Genomic DNA, 18108 nt, shown 5'->3' with positions numbered 1-18108 from the left:
GGTGCGACTCCTTGGCCTCATCTTGGTCAGTGGTTCTTCGGGGAAGCAACGCATCGGGTCGGGAAGGATCGGCGCCTCGTCTCACCAGCACATGGTCCGAAGCGCAAGGGGATCCGCCGGAGCTCAGAGAGGATCGCGGCTCGCGGTGGTTAGAACCAGCTCGCCCACGCTGGTGCCCGGTCTGAACAGCTTGAAGACCACATGAGGTGGAAAGGTCCGAGGCAGACCCTGGGCTTCAGCTCATCTGTCCCTCCGAGCTGAAGTCCGTACTAAAGGCATAAGCCACCATTTGTTTGTTGTGTGTGTGTGTGTGTGTGTGTGTGTGTGTGTGTGTGTGTGTGTGTGTGTGTGTGTGTGTGTGTGTGTGTGTGCATGGGCCCGTCTAACAAGTAGAAAACTGTTGAGTGCTTCGTTCGCTGTATAGACTTGCATTTATTGTATTCGGTATAGTTCTGCTCTTATGTGTTCCCTAGCTCTCCATTATTACTGTATAAATAAACCCCAATTGTTGAATGTATCAGTTCGTTTTGTGTTTCATGCCTTGGCTCGACATGACCATGTTTGAGGATTAGTGTTGGTAACTTGTTCATTTTGTCCGGCCCGACTTTGGTAATTCCGCTCGGTTTTTGCCGGATCCGAGTTGGCGATAGCGACTCGATTCGGACAAAGTCGGCCGAGGGTGAACTTCCCCGGTAGTCGGACCATGTGGGTACTTAGGTAAAATGAAAAGTTGGCAATCGACCCTACCCCACATGGCCTATCCATTGGTGAACTTCGGTCCAGTCAGGACCCGTCCGCTCCGCACTTATCCGGGGCGACGACCTTTACATTCTGGGTGATTGGTCGACCCTCCGGCATCGTAACAATATATATATATATATATATATATATATATATATATATATATATATATATATATATATATATATATATATATATATATATATATATATATATATATATACACACACACATCTAACTGGAAGGAATGAAATGGTGTGTTGTTTTCATAACTTTTAAAGTCACTATGCTTCTCAGGAACCACTTTTAACGTCCCGTGAAGCTTTGTATCGTGCACTAATAAGGTGGCGTTTCATTTTGCATGGTTTACCAATATGCTGGAGTTAGTCTGTTGAGAGTGATAAATTATGATTGAAAACCTACTCAAATCACCATTGGAAAACCTACTCAAACTTAGCCTGTTGAGAGTGATAAATTATGGCTCACAGAAGTGAGCCACCAAAGCATCACCTTGAAGGAATAGGCTGGACAAAGGCAGTACGATTCCGTATTATATATCTATCTAGAAATATGAATGCAAGTTTAACTATTGCGTCTGAACAGGGTAAACGTCGTAACCACAGAATGTGTAATGCTGGATGATGCCTCATTTGACAGCTCTTGGGCCTGGACAGTGGGTGCGGAGGTTTACAAATCTCGACGTTCATGAAATTTCGAGTTGCATTCGTTATTGTTGTGCACATGGTGTATCTGCTCGGTCACCGGTTTGTACATCTCACAGAAATAAAACAAACTATTTAGTTTATTCTGTCAACATATAATTACCTTTCAATTGATTTGCTTTCCCGAGAAACCTCGCAGTCTTAGCAGTGACTTAACTGTTCGTGACTATTAGTGACTATTAAGTGACTAGTAACAGTGACTAACAGCTGTTAACGGAAAATCGCAGAAAAAAAAAACAAACAAATGAGTAATTTCCTTTGTATCTATTTACTTCACTGAGAAAACTTAATTCCTTTGGAAACTAACGACATGTCCCAAAAACAGAACTTCAGAATCCTAACTATTACATCCTTGGAAAGTTGGAGGTGACGAAAAACGAGTTGGGACGAATCGATAGTGGGTTTTTATTTTATTTATTTATTTGCCGTGATCTGAAGTGAAGTGATACTGAGCGTGGAATCCTGGAGGGTTGGGAACGTGACCTTTGGCGATGGGAAGCTCTTGAGGCACACAGCCTTGCATATTGTCCTAATACCCAAAAGAATTTGGGGGTATTAGGAGAAAATATGAATGAAAATAATTTTTTTAATATAAAAACCAAAATAGACAAAAATAATGAAAACAAGGACAAATGTGTCCAAGAGCCGCATCCTAAAGGTTTTGTCTTCACCAGAAGAAAAGAACAAGAACAAGAAGAAAAAAAACAAAAACAAAAAAACAACAACTTCCGATATTTCGTCACATGCCTTGATTGAGCCAATAGCGAGACCCGTCATGGACGATCGTCGTTCATGACAAGAAAATAGTGTATTTACGAAATTACAATACATTAAATGGAATAATCTTTAAATAGCAACGTGAACTTTTCAAAACTTTAAAGCAAATGTCCGAATATATTTCAAAGTTCATGATAGACGCTCTCAAAAGGCACCCTCAATGCGAGGATGTGTACAGGTGTTTAGTATTTAAGGAGATCCGGATCCTGTACATAAAAGAGCCGAGTCCTAAAGGTTTTGTCTTCACAATAAGAAGAAGAAGATCAAGCAGAAGAATAACAAGAACAACGCAGAGCTCTTTTCGAGCCACGTTCGCTACGCAAGACGTGGCTAAAAACTAGAAACCACTGTGCTACCTTTCATATATGCTCGAGGTCGCGACAAGTCTAATCAGTGTGTTTGTCAATACTTGCGAGGGAGGGGGGAGGGATGTGGACTTGGAGTTGGGAGAGAATGAGAATTGGAATTGGAGTTGGGAGGGGGGGGGGAATGTGGCCTTGAAGAAGAAAGGGTTTGCGGACTCGGTCATATTTTGAAGCTCGCTAATTTCCACGGATCCCTGTCATTATGCTGTCAAAAGACATTCCTGTCAACTCCATAAATATTCCACACTCTATTGGAAAATAATTCCCTTACAACATCCCAGTGGAACCAGGTTATCTGCTAGTATCGAGATATTCATAACTTCTATAGCCTGGAAGACTTGATGGTCTTGCATCTATTGTGCCGATTTTTCCTTTTTCATACTCTTTGTATAATGCACGTGTGCATACCTGAGTAAAATGTGGTTGTGGACAAAAAACGGTTGTGACCAGGAGTAGGTAAACACTTTTCCAAAAAAAAGGCTGCGACAGTAATTAACAAAACAAAGCAGAACCCTAAATTCAAAAGTAATATCAAAGCAGGTACTTCATGGTGTGTTTAAAACCCTGTTGGGAGGTGTTAGGCAGCTGCAAACATGATGGCATTCACATCATGTTGTTCTGTTGCACGGGAGATCATTGTTTCCTTCCACAGTATGTTGATCTCCCACTGATAAAGTTTACAGTGCGAATGCTCGGCAGAAAAGATACAGTCGCGGCCAGGGAAGAGAATCTTGTGGCGGACCATCTCCCCCATGATGCAGCCAACAGACCATATATCAACTGTCGACAGAAGGTTCAATTAGGTGAAAAACGAATTATTTAAAATACTACCACAAGCTGGTAAAAGAGCACCTGTACAGCAAGAATATTTTTAGTAGAAGCTGAACTTACATTTATAAAATTACTACACCACATCAACTTTCCCACCCATTCGCTATTCCTCATGTTTTCGTATCCATACTAATCAGTTTGCGTAATCTCGTCACAAATTTTAAAAAAATATTACAGTAAGTAAGTCGGGAAAAAAATGGTTGTGACATTGGATATTTGATTGGACAGAGGCTGGTGATCTTTGTCACATCACACTCACCATTTTCCGTATACCCCATTCCCAGTATGACCTCGGGTGCCCTATAATAACGAGTCACAACGTAAGGGGTCATCATAAAGCTTGTACCGGCCGTGCGAGCCAGTCCGAAATCCAAGATCTTCAATGTGCAGTCTGAACGCACAACGATATTGCTTGGCTTCAAGTCCTGCAAAATAAGATATCAAGAAATGTTCCTGACCCAAGTTGCACTTAGTGTGAAGTAGTGGAGAAAAGTAAATTTTTTGTGAGTTGACTAAGTCTTTTTCCCTACCTTTTTTTGCTATGAGAAATGAGAGGAAGCTAATATAGTACTGTACTACGAAGCCATTAACACCACTGAATAAACCACTTTGGTAACAGTTTTCCTGCAAATGATCATTAGAGATTGTGAGCAAATTAGGAAGTGTAAACGTGGATTCCAAGGTTGGCAGTTTGGCAGATGAGTTATTATGAAAGCTTAGCGATTGGAGAAAATGACAGCCTCACAGCACTTGTGATTGCCCTGCTATATAGTCATCGCTGAATGATTAAAGTTGAGGACACTCTGTCATACTAGAACTTAGAGGCTCTTTTTGTACTTTGACAGAAAATAGTACATCAAATTAAGTCTAACTGGCAATCTGACGAAGGTTGGATGACAACCCTAGCAAGAAACCTCGGATAATTATTGAATTAGAATAATAATAAGAATAAGTGAAATAAATGAGAAGAAGACAATATGAAGATGCATAGGAAGTATTTTAAAAAGGGTTAGGCCTTGAGAGGGCCTCATTCTAAATTTGCAAACATGCAACAAAGATTTCAACAGGAATCAGTGGGGAATGAAAAGAGATTGATGGACAGACAGACTGAAAGAGGTACAAGAAAGAAACCTAAACATAAGAATAACGTCGAGGAAAATCTGAAATGATACAAAATTAAATTAATTAAGGCTCTGATTTTGACCCACACTAAAGCCAATATTTTTTTATTTGTGTTCATTATCTGACCCAACTATGGGTACGTCGTAGTTAATTGCTTTCCTCGACTTTCATCTTCATGTTACTTTCTTTGGTCACTAATACCAACCAAGGGCGTAACAACAGTTGGCAGCACCTGGGTACATGTTCGCACATCTGTCCCCGCTATTGCAGTTCTGCTATTGTGGAGTGTCCCAGAGATTGGAGAAGCTTACTGAGCTTACCGTGCAACACTGATCGAGGTAAAAGCATAACTTGCTTACCAAGGAACATTGAGTTGAAAATGATGTACCGAGGAGAGTCATCAAAGAGAGGTGATCACAGGGCCGAGAAATGTTTTATACTACAATCAATTATTTGCTATTTTTTTTTTTAGAAAATACCTCCTTCAAAAAATCACAGTTGAACCTTACCCGATGAATGATCCCAGCAGAGTGCAGATGTTTGATGCCACATAGCATCTGGTAGAGCAAGTACGAGATACGCTCATGGTCCAATTCCATACGAATAACTTGGCAAAGGTTTGCATCCATAAGTTCCATCACTAGGTACCTGCAATAAGGAAGATAGGCATGTGAGTCGCTAATCATTTTTTCCTTCCAACGCCCACAGCATCAAGTAAAAGTACACACCTGTTTCCGACAGGTTGGTTAAGGTTAAATCAAACCAATGAATTCTGGACCAAATGCTCAATTGCGTTAAGCTTATTCAATCAACCAATCATTTTCATTTCTCATATAGTACTTTTGATTTTGAACAAAGTGTAATTGGTCTTTGCAAGAAGGAGAGTTGAAGAACAGAGAGATAGATTTAAGGTGCCACCATATCTATGAGTAAGGAGACCGATTTGATGGTTCAGCCTTGAGGTTAGCCAGATGCTGTTTTCTAGCTCTCCTGAGAGTGGACACACACGACCTGTTGGGGGAATGACCTGAGATGCCTTAGGTTGGATTTAGCCTTCCATGAAGAAGAGAGAAGTTATTTGAAGATAACTACCTCACTATATGATTCAGTCTGCTTGGTTCAATCTCTGGACAATGTAACAAGCCTTGGAGTATAACAATGAGTTGTTAAGAGTGTGAGATAATATAGGGTGGGGTCAGGGGGCACATGGGGGTGAGTCAGAGCAGGATCAGGTATCAGATGAGCATGGGAGTGTGAATAATTGATTTTTAATGCGAAGGGTCAGGGTTCAGAAGTTAAAATCGAGGGGACGAGGACTGGGATAAAAATGAAAATATTAGCGAAAAAAACCCAATAAGTGACAGTTGAAAGAAAGGGGATGGGGGATGACATTTGGTTGTTATATCAGCTGAAATTTTTTTTTCATTCAAACCGTTTGGTACTGATGTTCCAGGTTTATAGATGATGTGCTGTTCTTGGAGTTTCTGAGAATCGTCGTTTCCATGAAATAGTGTCACTCCACAGACTGATAGCCACAGAAGGTTGAAATGACGCAAGACTAGCTTGCGGATATTGTCTTCGTTGAGATGTTCATGAAAATGATCTTCAAGGCATCATCCAATTTCACCGATTTATAAATTTTATTGCGGAGTGAACATGAAATGCAGCAAATGACAATACATGATGTGCAAGTAAAGTGATCAGTCAAAATGATGGTATGACTCGATCCCGATAAAGTTGCAGGTATTTCAACGGCTACGCATTCATTTGAAAGTGCCTGGCTGAAGATTTGAAGGTAACGTGCCTTTGACCAGAAAGTTTTGAAAAGATGGACGTAGTTTCCGTGTCCTGTTGCAGGATTATAAGATTTCTCTGTGGATAATTTGTTTGACTACAAGACTGTCTGGACAGTAAACCAAGGTGAGAGGGATTCGTTGGTCAGTCTTCGGTTGGGATTTTGGAGAAGAAGATTCTGTCTGTCAGTGAGGAGGACACGGTTGAGAGCCTTTTCCATAAGTGAAGTTGGGTAGCCATGGTTCGTGAAGAACTGATGCATTTCTTTGGCTTTAGATGCAAAATCCATATCACTGCAGAGATAAGCCTGGTGTTGGCTGAGCAGGTAGGGTGGGTGGCTTGGGATCTTAGGGTCCTGAGTTGGAGCCCTGTTGGCTGCTGAATTAACACCAGGTGGGGTTGACTCAGCCTGTCAGCCTTCTGAGGTCAGCAAAATGAGTACCAGTGTACTGGTAGAGGGGCACAGCATCAGCGGCATAGTCGCGCCCCAACAAAACCATAACTCCCCAGCAGCCTAGCCGCTAGACGCAAGAAAAAGAAGACTGCAGAGATGGTGGAGCCAAAGAAACTGGGAATATGGAATGGAGTTTTTGACATGAGACGGATGAGATGATGAATAGACAAAATAATTGCGTGAATCAGGAGGTTTGTTGTGTCCTGTAGTTGTGAAAGCAGAATCTGCAACAGAAATATCTGAAATCTACCATGTGTAGTTGAGAGCTGGATGAAAGGAATTGACAAAGGTGATGAATTGTTCAAGTCTACTGCTGGGCATCAAACAAATCTCACACTCTTACTTAAGCCAAGGCCATGTTGAAATGGTCGCATGAGCACAACCACTATCTCCAAGACAAAATGGCCTTCAACATTTGACTTCTATCACATTTGATAATGTTATTGAAGACTGCATGATCTCGGCTTTATTATGTTGTGTAGATCGTTGATAGATACTTATTTAGTATTGTATGAGGGAAAATGTCCATCCCCGTTCGGAAGGCCTTGCAGTGTCTGGGGTAAAATGGCCTCCGAAGTTTGACTTTTATCAAATTGGATAATAACATTGAATACCTCATGAACTAGGCTTTATTGTTATGGACAGATTGTTGATACATGCTCTATATTTAGCATTTGAGGGAAAAGATCCATCCCCATTAGCAATGCCTCGAGCCGGAACACGCAGGTCTCTCCCAAGGCTTGGCACGCCTACTTTAAACATGTTATTCGAGATGTGATACCATCTATAGAAGTCACTAGTGCTCTCTAAGAGTCGACTGCTGCAAAATTGGGAAGAATCAGATGTTTTACAAGGTTTCTAGGGTGTTGTCGCATTACCTGCGATAAACCAGGCACACCTGGATGGTAACGATCTCTGGGGTAAAATGGTCCTTAAAGTTTGACGCTTACCAAATCGGTTAACATCGGTGAATGCCCTGTGAGATGGGCTTTGCTGTGACATGTGGCTTGATGATGGAGGTTTTATATGTCACAATTCTAAGAATATAAATTATTGTCCCCGACGTAAAGTGTCCTCCAAAAATTGACCTCTATCGAAGTGGGTGATTTCATCATCGAATGTTGTACCGGATTTGGAACAACGTATGGCTTGTCAATGGATACTTTACATAATGTTTTCCTTACTTACGATGGATTTGGACTCCATTTTCCCAGGAACCGTACAAATTGGGCTCCGTGTGGGAGATTCGGACTGCTTGGAAGCCGACAGCACTGCTCGCAGTTCTAGTTGTTATGATTATTACCTCCGCCACCGAAGGTGGAAGGAGGTTGTCTTTTCATGTCTGTCTGTCTGTTTGTTTGTTTGTCTGTGTACAGGATATCTGAAGAAGCTGTTGACGGATTTTGATGAAATTTGGTGGGCAGGTTGGGTTTGTGACGAGGATGAACCGATTCGATTTTGGTGAAGATCCAGATCTGGATCCGGATACTATAATTATTGAATCTTTATAGTGATTCTTCACCATTGAGAGATAGGGCCAAAAACGAAAAAAAAAACGATTGAGAGATAGGGCCAGAGATAGGGCCACGATATCTCAAAAATGTATTGGGCCCGAAATGTTCTCGTGGATCAGGCATTGCGTGGTGGAGGTATGCGCTCGAACGAGTGCTCTTCTTGTTATTATTGTCATCATCCAAATCGATTAATAAAAAAATGTGTAAAATAAACTTACACATCTTGAAAATCTTCGAGAGTCTTCTGAGGGGTGAATACGTTGAACAGTTTGATGATCTGAGGGAAAAGAGAGTGCATGAGAAAACTCAGCTCATGAGAAGCTTGTCCATACTGCACAAATCATAAGGAGCACAGCAGGAACCCAAAAGCAATTGAGAACTTGACCAGAAGGGCAAAGATAATGGCACCTGGAAATCATTTAGGGAATTTGGGGGAGGGGGGGATGTTGTTTTACCTTTTGTGTGCATAACTTAAAAACCTTTGCTAAATATGGACAAATCAACAAAGTGAGTGGCATATGAACCTTGGATCCCACGTCATGAGTTGTGTGCTCTGATGTGAATGCCAAACAGGTGAAACAGGCCAAAGCACAACAAAGCTCGCTAAAATTGATCTGAACTGATTACCCATGCCTTCCTTTAATACATTTCGTGGCAATGCATGCACATCTCAACAGTGTGGTTTGGCTTTAATAACCAACAAGACATTATTAACAATCAATGTAAGAGCAATGTTTTTTTTTTTTTTTGTTTTTTTTTTTTGTATACCTTGGTCGAGGCTCGTATGAGAGCAAACACACAACTCACATCAAGGAGGCACGAGACAAGAGGGGCGGGAGTGGAAGGGACAAAACAGTGGGGAACAGACACATTAGGTGAACTGTGGAAGGGAGAGGGATGGGGATGGGACGGGGAACATGGCGAAGAGAAGATGGACATTACAGGGACTTTCAGGAAGGAAAGCAGGAGAAATGAAGGAAGTGGGCTTGGGTGGATTATCGGGGGTAGAAAAGATCGAGGATTTGGATGGGGGAAGATAAGAGGTGGTGGTGAACAGCTGTTTTGAAAGCCTGGAGGGAAGAATGGGAAAGAATAGAGTGAGGAAGTTTATTCCAAAGGCGGGAAAAAAGAGGAATGAAAGAGTGAAGATGAGCAGTGATTCGTGATTTTGGTAGTTTTACCAGAAGGGGGTTGTTGGCGGACCTTGAGCGCCCTGTGGAAATGTGGTGGGGACAAATCGCAGAGAGAGCAGGGGGGGCAAGGCTGGAGAGGAGTCGGTAGAAGACAGAAAGACCACCGACCAACCTGCGGTGATTGAGTGATCTTACATCTTACAGTCCCTTTGTTACGTCCCCTAATGCCTTTGTTCTTCATATGCTATGCCTGCAAGATTTTCCATGCACTCTAGATGCAAACACTGGCCGTGTAAATGTTGAGCAATTTGATTCCAGAGTGACCCCTTGTTTGCGTGCACGTAGAATATCAATCATTTGAGGGAGGAGCACTCAATGCTACTGCAACCCAGTTTGGAAAGGAAGGTTAACTGAGTTGGACAAAGCATGTTTAGAATCGGACAAAATTTCTTAATCAAATGAAAGACAAAATACTGCGTTGGAGTCGACAGAAGGAACACGGGGAAGCAAAGAACAGAGTCATCAGGAGGAACCTGGATAGGATTCTGGTTTCAGCTGTTGCTCCTCCACACCCTGAAGCAAACATGGCGCATTCAAGCAAACTTTAACTTTGAAAAGGTAACTGAAAATATGACGCTGTAATCGATATTAATTTGTCACGATCAAATACCACTTGTCACTTTTCTGGTGGGGATATTGGGTATGGGGGGTGAGGGGGAGAGAAAGGAGGAGAGAAAGGACGAAGGGGTGGGAGGGGAAGCTAGGAGGGATGGGTAAGGGGGGAGCTCAGAAAAGCAAGGAGGGGGGCAGGTGGGGAGAGCGATGCCTCACCTGCCTGCATGCATGCATGGTCGTGCAGGCAGCAACCTTTGCAACCCTCCATTGGCTCACTCCAAATCTGATTCGTACATGCTACAGTCCCCTCAATGGGGGTGGGTGAGGGGGGGAGTAGAGCAGGTGGAGGAATGGGGGGGAGTGGAGCAGGCGGAGGAGTGGAGGAGTGGAGCAGTTGGGGGAGTGGAGCAGGTGGAGGAGTGGAGCAGGCGCAGTAGTGAGTGGGGGAGTGGAGCAGGTGGAGGACTGGGTGGAGGAGCAGGCAGAGTGAGAGAGGCAGAGGAGTGAGAGAGGCAAGGGAGAAAGGGATTCCGGCAGATGAGACGCCCAGATTATTGTCCATCCGAGGGACAGCACACACATTGATGAATCACTCTGCCTGTGAAACACCCGGTATGACAGTTTAAAGCTGGATCCGGATTCGAACCCAGGCTACACAGCTTACAGTGAGCATGTATACCTCTCGGCTTTCCTGCCGTGATGTGGTGATTCATTTCTTCATAACAACTGAAAATATTTTTTACTCATTGTGATCATTCAATTAATTTTGCTTTCCAACCTACGGAATAGAACCGCAGTTTCAACATTGATTGAAGCTTTAAGAACGTGCGCCAAGTGGCTTCACCAAGCAATCCACGAAACAGTTGAAGAAACTTTTAAAAACGAAACGTTTAATTTTTATTTGTAGTTATCTATGCTCAAGTGATGAGTCATATAATGGAAGAAGACACAAAAAGGGGAAATATCATGGAAAATAAAATTTCACATTTACAGCGAGCCAGCCACCACATGGTGCACTGCAGAACAACACGTGGCCAACGCACGTGAGTAGCCCTGAACTCTGTTCAAGTTGATCAATTTAGTATTCAGTGACGGTGCAAATTCAGTATTGTAGCGTGCTCGCCAAGTGGATTTAGCACTCCAACAAAACGGTTGATAAGAAACAGCTCGCTTCACATTATTCGAACCTTCCAGCCATGGAGGATAGGCAAGCTGGGAGTTCGAGTTTGGTCGGGTATCTGGCCGTCTCGTGCGGTTTTACCGACTCGCACTTGTGGAGCTCGGAGTCCGTGGAAGGGAACGGGGATCCCCAGCTTGAGCGCTCCAACACAATCCACCATGGTGGGACTCAACCACACGAACCAGAATCCAACGAGCGCAGCCAGGATCGTATGAACGACCCGGCCAGCCACGAACGATGACCGACGACCAGGAGAGCCCAGCAGACCACAAGCAAGGAATGACCTCTAAGGAACCCACCGGATACAGCTCGCGATCCTTCTTATCCCTCCCCCATGTGGGGTGGAGGGATCCGCTCTCGGGTAACTCGCCTCTAGATTGGACAGGGCGTTGTCGGGTGTCATGGTGGCCAGCCGCGATTGGAGGAGGGGCGTGTCGGCGTCTTGGTGCGCCTCCCCCGAGAGAGGCCCTGTTGTCTTCCCCAGTGTCGACAGGGGAGTCATTCTTCTTTGATGGGGCGGAGTCAGAGCTCCGAGGTGAGGGGGCTCCACCCACATCCGTAGTCAGAAACGTGCATTATTTTGCCGTGGTATGAAGTGAAAGTTGGGTGGGTGAAGCACTTGTTCGCCCACAGAGTGGGAGGAGGAGTGAAGTGAGGGTTTTATTGGCATTGGTAGATTTAAAGATGTAAAAAACCTGACTTTAAAAGAAATCCACAGCGCACACATGAAATTAACCCATTAGACATAGGGGAGGGATTCTAACTATCCACATATACTTAACGAGATAACTGAACTATGGGACTGCTGACTGTCTGTGTGCAAAAGGCTTCCAAATTCATAACAATACTTCTCTGTTTTTGAAGTTCCACCTTTGTTTTACATTACACACAATAGTTTTAAAGATATGCAAAGTAGAAGGAAAATGCAAAGTAGAAAAAAGCAAATCCTCCAATTTTGCTTCGTGATTGTGATGACAAACTTTCGTGCTGTTGACTCCTTTTCCTTTGGTAATTATAAACTTTCCTGCTGATGTCTCCTGTTATTCCTCTGCTCCAGTTGGTTCATCTGATCATGTGCTTGTGAGAGTCAACATCTCTCTGACTATTCTCAGAGAGCCGCCTCAGTGCTGGCGAGTCAGACAGTTCACTCAGGCTAACTGGCAGTGTTTGCAAGCTGCCATCTCACTTCAGGACTGCTCTTCTAGATACATTGCCATTGATATTAACTCAGCCGAGGAATTCTCAAGATAAAGTCTGTCTCTCTCGCTCTCTGTCTCTCTCTCTCTCTCTCTCTCTCTCTCTCTCTCTCTCTCTCTCTCTCTCTCTCTCTCTCTCTCTCTCGCGCTGTGTCTCTCCTCTCTGTCTCTCTCTCTCTCTCTCTCTCTCTCTCTCTCTCTCTCTCTCTCTCTCTCTCTCTGTCTCTCTCTCTCTCTCTCTGTCTCTCTCTCTCTCTCTCTCTCTCTCTGTCTCTCTCTGTCTGTCTCTCTCTGTCTCTCTCTGTCTCTCTCTGTCTCTCTCTGTCTCTCTCTGTCTCTCTCTGTCTCTCTCTGTCTCTCTCTGTCTCTCTCTGTCTCTCTCTGTCTCTCTCTGTCTCTGTCTCTGTCTCTGTCTCTGTCTCTGTCTCTCGTTGTCATATCCTTCCTCATGCCCACCCATAGTATATTGAATACTGCGACTCATCAATGTGAGATATATATTTCTGGACAAAACTTGCCTTTTTTTTTTTTCTTTTTTTTTTTCTCTTGTTTCTGGAGTCAAGGATCATGTCGGTGCTATAACGCAGAACAGATCAGGACGCATCAGAACAAACGGAACTAGAGGGGCACTCGGTAGAGTGCATACCTCCGCCACGCAATGCCTGCTCCATGAGAACATATCGTCCCAATAAATTTTTCAAATATCATGCTATATATCGCTTTCGCCCTATCTATCAATGGTGAAGAATCACTAAGAAATTGTAATAGCTGGAACCGGATCCAGATCTTCACCAAAATCTAATCAGTTTGTCCTCGTCGCAGACCTAACCTGCCCACCAAACTTCATCCAAATCTGTCCATGGAATACTATAGTCCATGGAATACTGTCCACAACTTTTTGAGATATCCTACACACAAACACAGACAGGGGGGGGAAACATAACCTCCTTCAACCTTCGGAAGCAGAGGTAACAACAGAAAGAGAGGGGACAAAAAAGAAACGCAGGGTTGAGGGACAAAGTACACGGAGACAAACAAAGGATGCGGGTAAGAATAAGAGGTAAGGGAAGATGCAGTGGGAGGACAAGATGGGTACAAGAGCAAACTCTCAGGAAGAAAACAGCTGCAGATTGTGAGGGGAGATTTGGTTTAATAGGAGGAGAAAATATCATGCTTTTGGATGGGGGCATGATCGGAGATGGTGGTGATCGCTTGTATTGACAATAAGATCGGAGATGCTGGTGAGGGAATAATGAAATTGAAGAGAATATGGAAATTGTTTCCATCGGCAGGAAAGAAGAGGAACTAATGCGTGGAGGTGAGCAGTGATTCTGGATTTTATGAGTTTCACCACAAGGTGGTTGATGCTGCATCACGTGCACCCTTGCAGAAACCTGGCGGGGGTTGAGGACAAAGCACGGAAAAAGCAGAGGGTTCATGACCAGAGAGGAGGAGTTAGAAGACCGTGACCACCAACCTGTCTGTGATGGAAAAGTGATAAGCCCATAGACTCGGCATCATCACAGGAGATTCCAATGATATTGAGGGCCTTGGTTTCCACAGCGTCAAGCTGGGCAAGATGAAACTCAGGGGCACCAGCCCAGGCAGGAGAGCAGTAATCTACCACTTTTTTTTCTAGATCACCTGGAACGTTGTTCCAGGAAGATTATGGTATGGCGCATCGTCTGTCTGTCTGTCCATCCGTCCATCCGCAAATACTTGCAGCTTTTTCTCTCAAACTACACATTCAATTTCAATGATACTTCACCACAACGTTCATCACCACGTATGTACCAAAATTTGTTCACGGGATTAATAAAAAAAATCCGGAGGTGTTTATTTTCTTCTCCATAACATATTTTGTGGGTCATCCATGCCTTCCAGTGGTTCTCTGGTTGTCTTATCCAGCCGCTACCAGTTGAGCACCCAGGGGTATTGCCCCTACGCTTATGCAATGCAGTGATGTTGGTGGATTTCCAAGCAAATGGGAGATTTCCATCGGTGCTATACAATTCTACCGAAATACACTTCTGGATGTAAGAGCATTCCCAGAATGATGTAATCAGTCATGTAATGTTCTACATCATACCAGTGACGGATTTTGAGAGCGAGGAAATTGGGGTGCAAAACACATCTGAAATCTCACATCTGAGGATTTGACCTTGGAAGCTGAAACTGTCAAGGATTAATGAGGGCATCCTGATGTTGTTCCTGTGCAAGTTTCATTTGATTCCATCAAATTTCGAATCAATAAATGTATATATTTTTAAAAACATCACCAATCTTGATATTAATTTTCTTCCGTTGGTTGGAGGAGGTGCAATTGGAATAATCTGAGCAAATCGACCATGATGTATTACCTCCAGTCATTTGTTCCTCTTTCCCCCCCCCCCCCCACTTGTGGAAGCAACTTCATCAGTCTCTTCAATCACATTCTTCCCTTCAGGGCTTCAAGACTGCTGTTCACCACCATATCGGGTGATCCTTCCTCCACAACCATGATCTTCTCGACTCCTGTTAACCCTCTCCAAGTCCACCTCTGTCTGGGTTTCCAGGTTTTCTTCCACTTCTGTGATTGAGAGTTTGCTCTTGTTCACCCCATGTCCTCCCCTTGCCCTCATTCTTCCCCACATCCCTTATTTATCCAAATCTCCCTGTATTTTGTCTCTCGATCCTGCTGTTGCTGTTTTTTTTTTCCCCTTCCTCACCCTCTCTTTCTACTGTTCTCTTGGAATGTCCTGATCTGTTCTGTGTTCCAGCACCTTCACAAGTGTTGATACATTATGCAAAAAAAATCGAAAAAAAAGAAAAAAAGCATGCCATCATTTAGAATAGGACATTAAACCAGCTGTATCCTCTGATAACACTCTCTGGTACTTTTTGAAAATAGTAGGCCATAATTGTGGGCTATAGTATTCTGGCAAAATTCCAAATTCATGCACTAATATACAGGGGTACTGCACCACATGCCTCAGCAACCGGGGGTCCAGATCTTACTAAAATATGCAATTTGGTGTCTGTCTGACTTTTTTTTGTCCACAATACATTCGGTCGTTACTTATCCAATCGCAACCAAACTTGGCAGAAGCACTAAGGGTCACACGATGGAGGTTGTAACTATTTAACTTGTCCCCCTCCCCAAAGGGGATTTGCACCTTGGGTGAAATCCGTGTTGAGGTGTATAATAGGTTATCACGGCTTTCATGAGGCACACTTTACATAAACCGGCCACAATTGGAGATCAACAATTTAGACACCAAAACTGGGAAACTTCTAACTATTCACAAGATATTCTACAAAATCCAATGCATACCAAGGTTGTACTTACCGAGGTGAGAAGGAGGAGATGGTTTGATGGAGCTTAACTCAGTGCACAGAACATTGTGTGTCGGACGAGCAGAGTATGTGAAAAGCTCGACAGACTATCGGATGAGATTTGTACAAAGGCAAGTAAACAGACCAGAAAAGGGATCCTTAATCCATTTAGCAATGAATTTCCAAAGACAGATGCAAATTATGGATACTACACAGGAAAACGAAACAGAAACAAAAACAGAATGGCTTGACAAGTGTGCTGGGAGGCCATTGCACAGTTTGACAAAGTTGTCTAATTTAACTACATTTTTTTTGTTTAATTTGACCAAAAGTAAAGTTTATACCTTGAATTTAGTTTATACCCAATGATTACAAAGAAAAAACAAACAAACAGGAAAACTACAAAAAGAAATATCAGCAGATATACTCTAACAAATGGGATTATGACAAAAGAGCAGGAAGATTAAAAAAAAAAGAAGAGCTTGACAGGACAGGGACTGACAAGGAAGGCTCTTTGTAACGGCTAAGAGGTAAAATTAGTTGGGATGGAGAACGAGTTATCATCATTGCCCAAGACCAAGGACATTACACCGATGCTTTTAAGAAAATGGTGGGATTGAGCCAATCGGACAAATGCAGGTTTTGTCGGGAAGAAACGGAGTACCAACCACCTCCTTTTGGGATGAAAAAAGTCATGTTGGGACAGCTATACACAGAAAGACATGACAGCGTCTACAGAGTAATCCATTGGCGCATCTGTAAACATTTCAACATCCCGGTCCCAGAACAATCATGGACACACAAACCAAATCCGATCCACGAAAATGAACAAATGATGCTCGTGTGTGACAAGATGATCCCGTCAAGTGTGGACATTGCAAACAAAGCATTGCATCCCGACATAATGCTTCAACACAAAAAGGAAAAGTCAGCATTGCCGATCGATGTCTCGGTTCCCAATGACTTTGGACGAAATGCGACAAAAATCAGGAAAATGATCAAATGCCAGGATCTGAAAAATGAGATCAAGAGGAGTTGTTAATTGAAGAAAGCTGAAATTGTACCAGTGATACTTGGAGCTACAGGAATGATAGAGAAACCCCTCACTGAATACTTAATTTAAGAAAATAGGAGCAATACCCCTGGGCGCTCACCTGGTCGCAGCTGAATATGATAACCAGGGAACCACTGGTCGGCATGGATTTCCCACAAAATATATAATGGAGAAGAAAGTAAATACTGATGGATTTCTTTTTTTAATGCCATGAACAAACTTTGGTACGTCCCAGGTGATGAAGGTTGTGGTCAAGTTTCATTGGAACTGTGTGTGTGTAGTTTCTGAGAAGAAAACAAATACCTATTTTTGGGGCAACCCCTGTAGACCCCCTCAGGGCCCGTTTTATTAATTTTTTTCATGCCATGAACAAACTGGTACATACAAGGTGATGAACGTCGTGGTAAAGTTTCATCAAAACCGTATGTGTAGTTTCAGAGAAGACGTTGAAAGTATTTGTGGACAGACAGACAGACAGACGCGCCATCCCATAAGCTCCCCGAACCTACGTTCTAGGTGAGCTAAAAATAGGAGGTGGAGATTTTGAGTTCTAGCCAAACTCCCTCCCACCTCCTGAAACCCACAAATGGAGATTTCCAACATGAATCTTCAATGGCAAACATCGAGGAGGGCAACCTATTCATTATCTATACACGAGGAGCAAAAGGTGGATGTTAAATTTTTTAATATAAAAATGGGGAAAAGGAAGAAAAAGGGAAGGTATGGGGATGTGCAAGGAGCAGAGAGTGTCAGGAAAAAGAGGTGGGAAGGAGGGGTTATGCAGGGAAGAAGGTCAAGATGGCATATTTGCACATGTAATATGAAGATGACCCCAAATTTGACTTTGGGGAGAACTGAACACAGAACGAAATGACTTAAAGGATAGGGTGTGATACGATTGATCAAACCTTGCCATCTCAGCATGTGTATACATAGATTAAGAAGGAGAGGATCAAAAATGTTATTGGGTTGACATGAGATTCTGTAAACAAAGCCTTATCCCAGGTCCCATTTATTTATATATATATATATATATATATATATATATATATATATATATATATATATATATATATATATATATATATGCCTCACATTTTTGTGGTTGACACATTTCATGAGCACCAGCTCACGGAAAGCTCTCTTGGCATGTGTTTGGTTCTGGAAGGGACGACTCAGCTTCTTTATGGCCACGTTCTGATCCAGAATAGTATCATATGCCGCACTGTCGTGAGGAATAATAATCAGTTAAATGTACAGAGCTTAAGCTTTTCCATTTCGTTATTTGAAATGAT

At 43.0% G+C, this 18108-nt stretch overlaps 1 protein-coding gene across 3 annotated transcripts in view; it reads right to left on the bottom strand.

Annotated features, from left to right (window-relative positions):
• LOC147018391 (mitogen-activated protein kinase 8) overlaps positions 1-18108 on the bottom strand; it is an 84162-nt gene that overhangs the window by 41450 nt on the left and 24604 nt on the right. For all 3 annotated transcript variants that reach the window (XM_085897984.1, XM_085897983.1, XM_085897982.1), the window contains exons 4-8: positions 17909-18038; positions 8539-8597; positions 5068-5206; positions 3696-3861; positions 3314-3385 (exon numbers count right to left, since the gene is read on the bottom strand). In XM_085897984.1, coding sequence (XP_085754110.1) covers positions 3314-3385; positions 3696-3861; positions 5068-5206; positions 8539-8597; positions 17909-18038 — 566 coding nt within the window. The remainder of the gene's footprint in view (positions 1-3313; positions 3386-3695; positions 3862-5067; positions 5207-8538; positions 8598-17908; positions 18039-18108) is intronic.

The sequence above is a fragment of the Eptatretus burgeri genome, chromosome 10 (assembly GCF_056783735.1).
Source record: "Eptatretus burgeri isolate ZD-2024b chromosome 10, Ebu_testis_v1, whole genome shotgun sequence".
NCBI classification, from domain to species: Eukaryota; Metazoa; Chordata; class Myxini; order Myxiniformes; family Myxinidae; genus Eptatretus; species Eptatretus burgeri.
The sequence above is the reverse complement of the archived record's forward strand: the minus strand, read 5'-3'. Positions and strand labels throughout refer to the sequence as shown.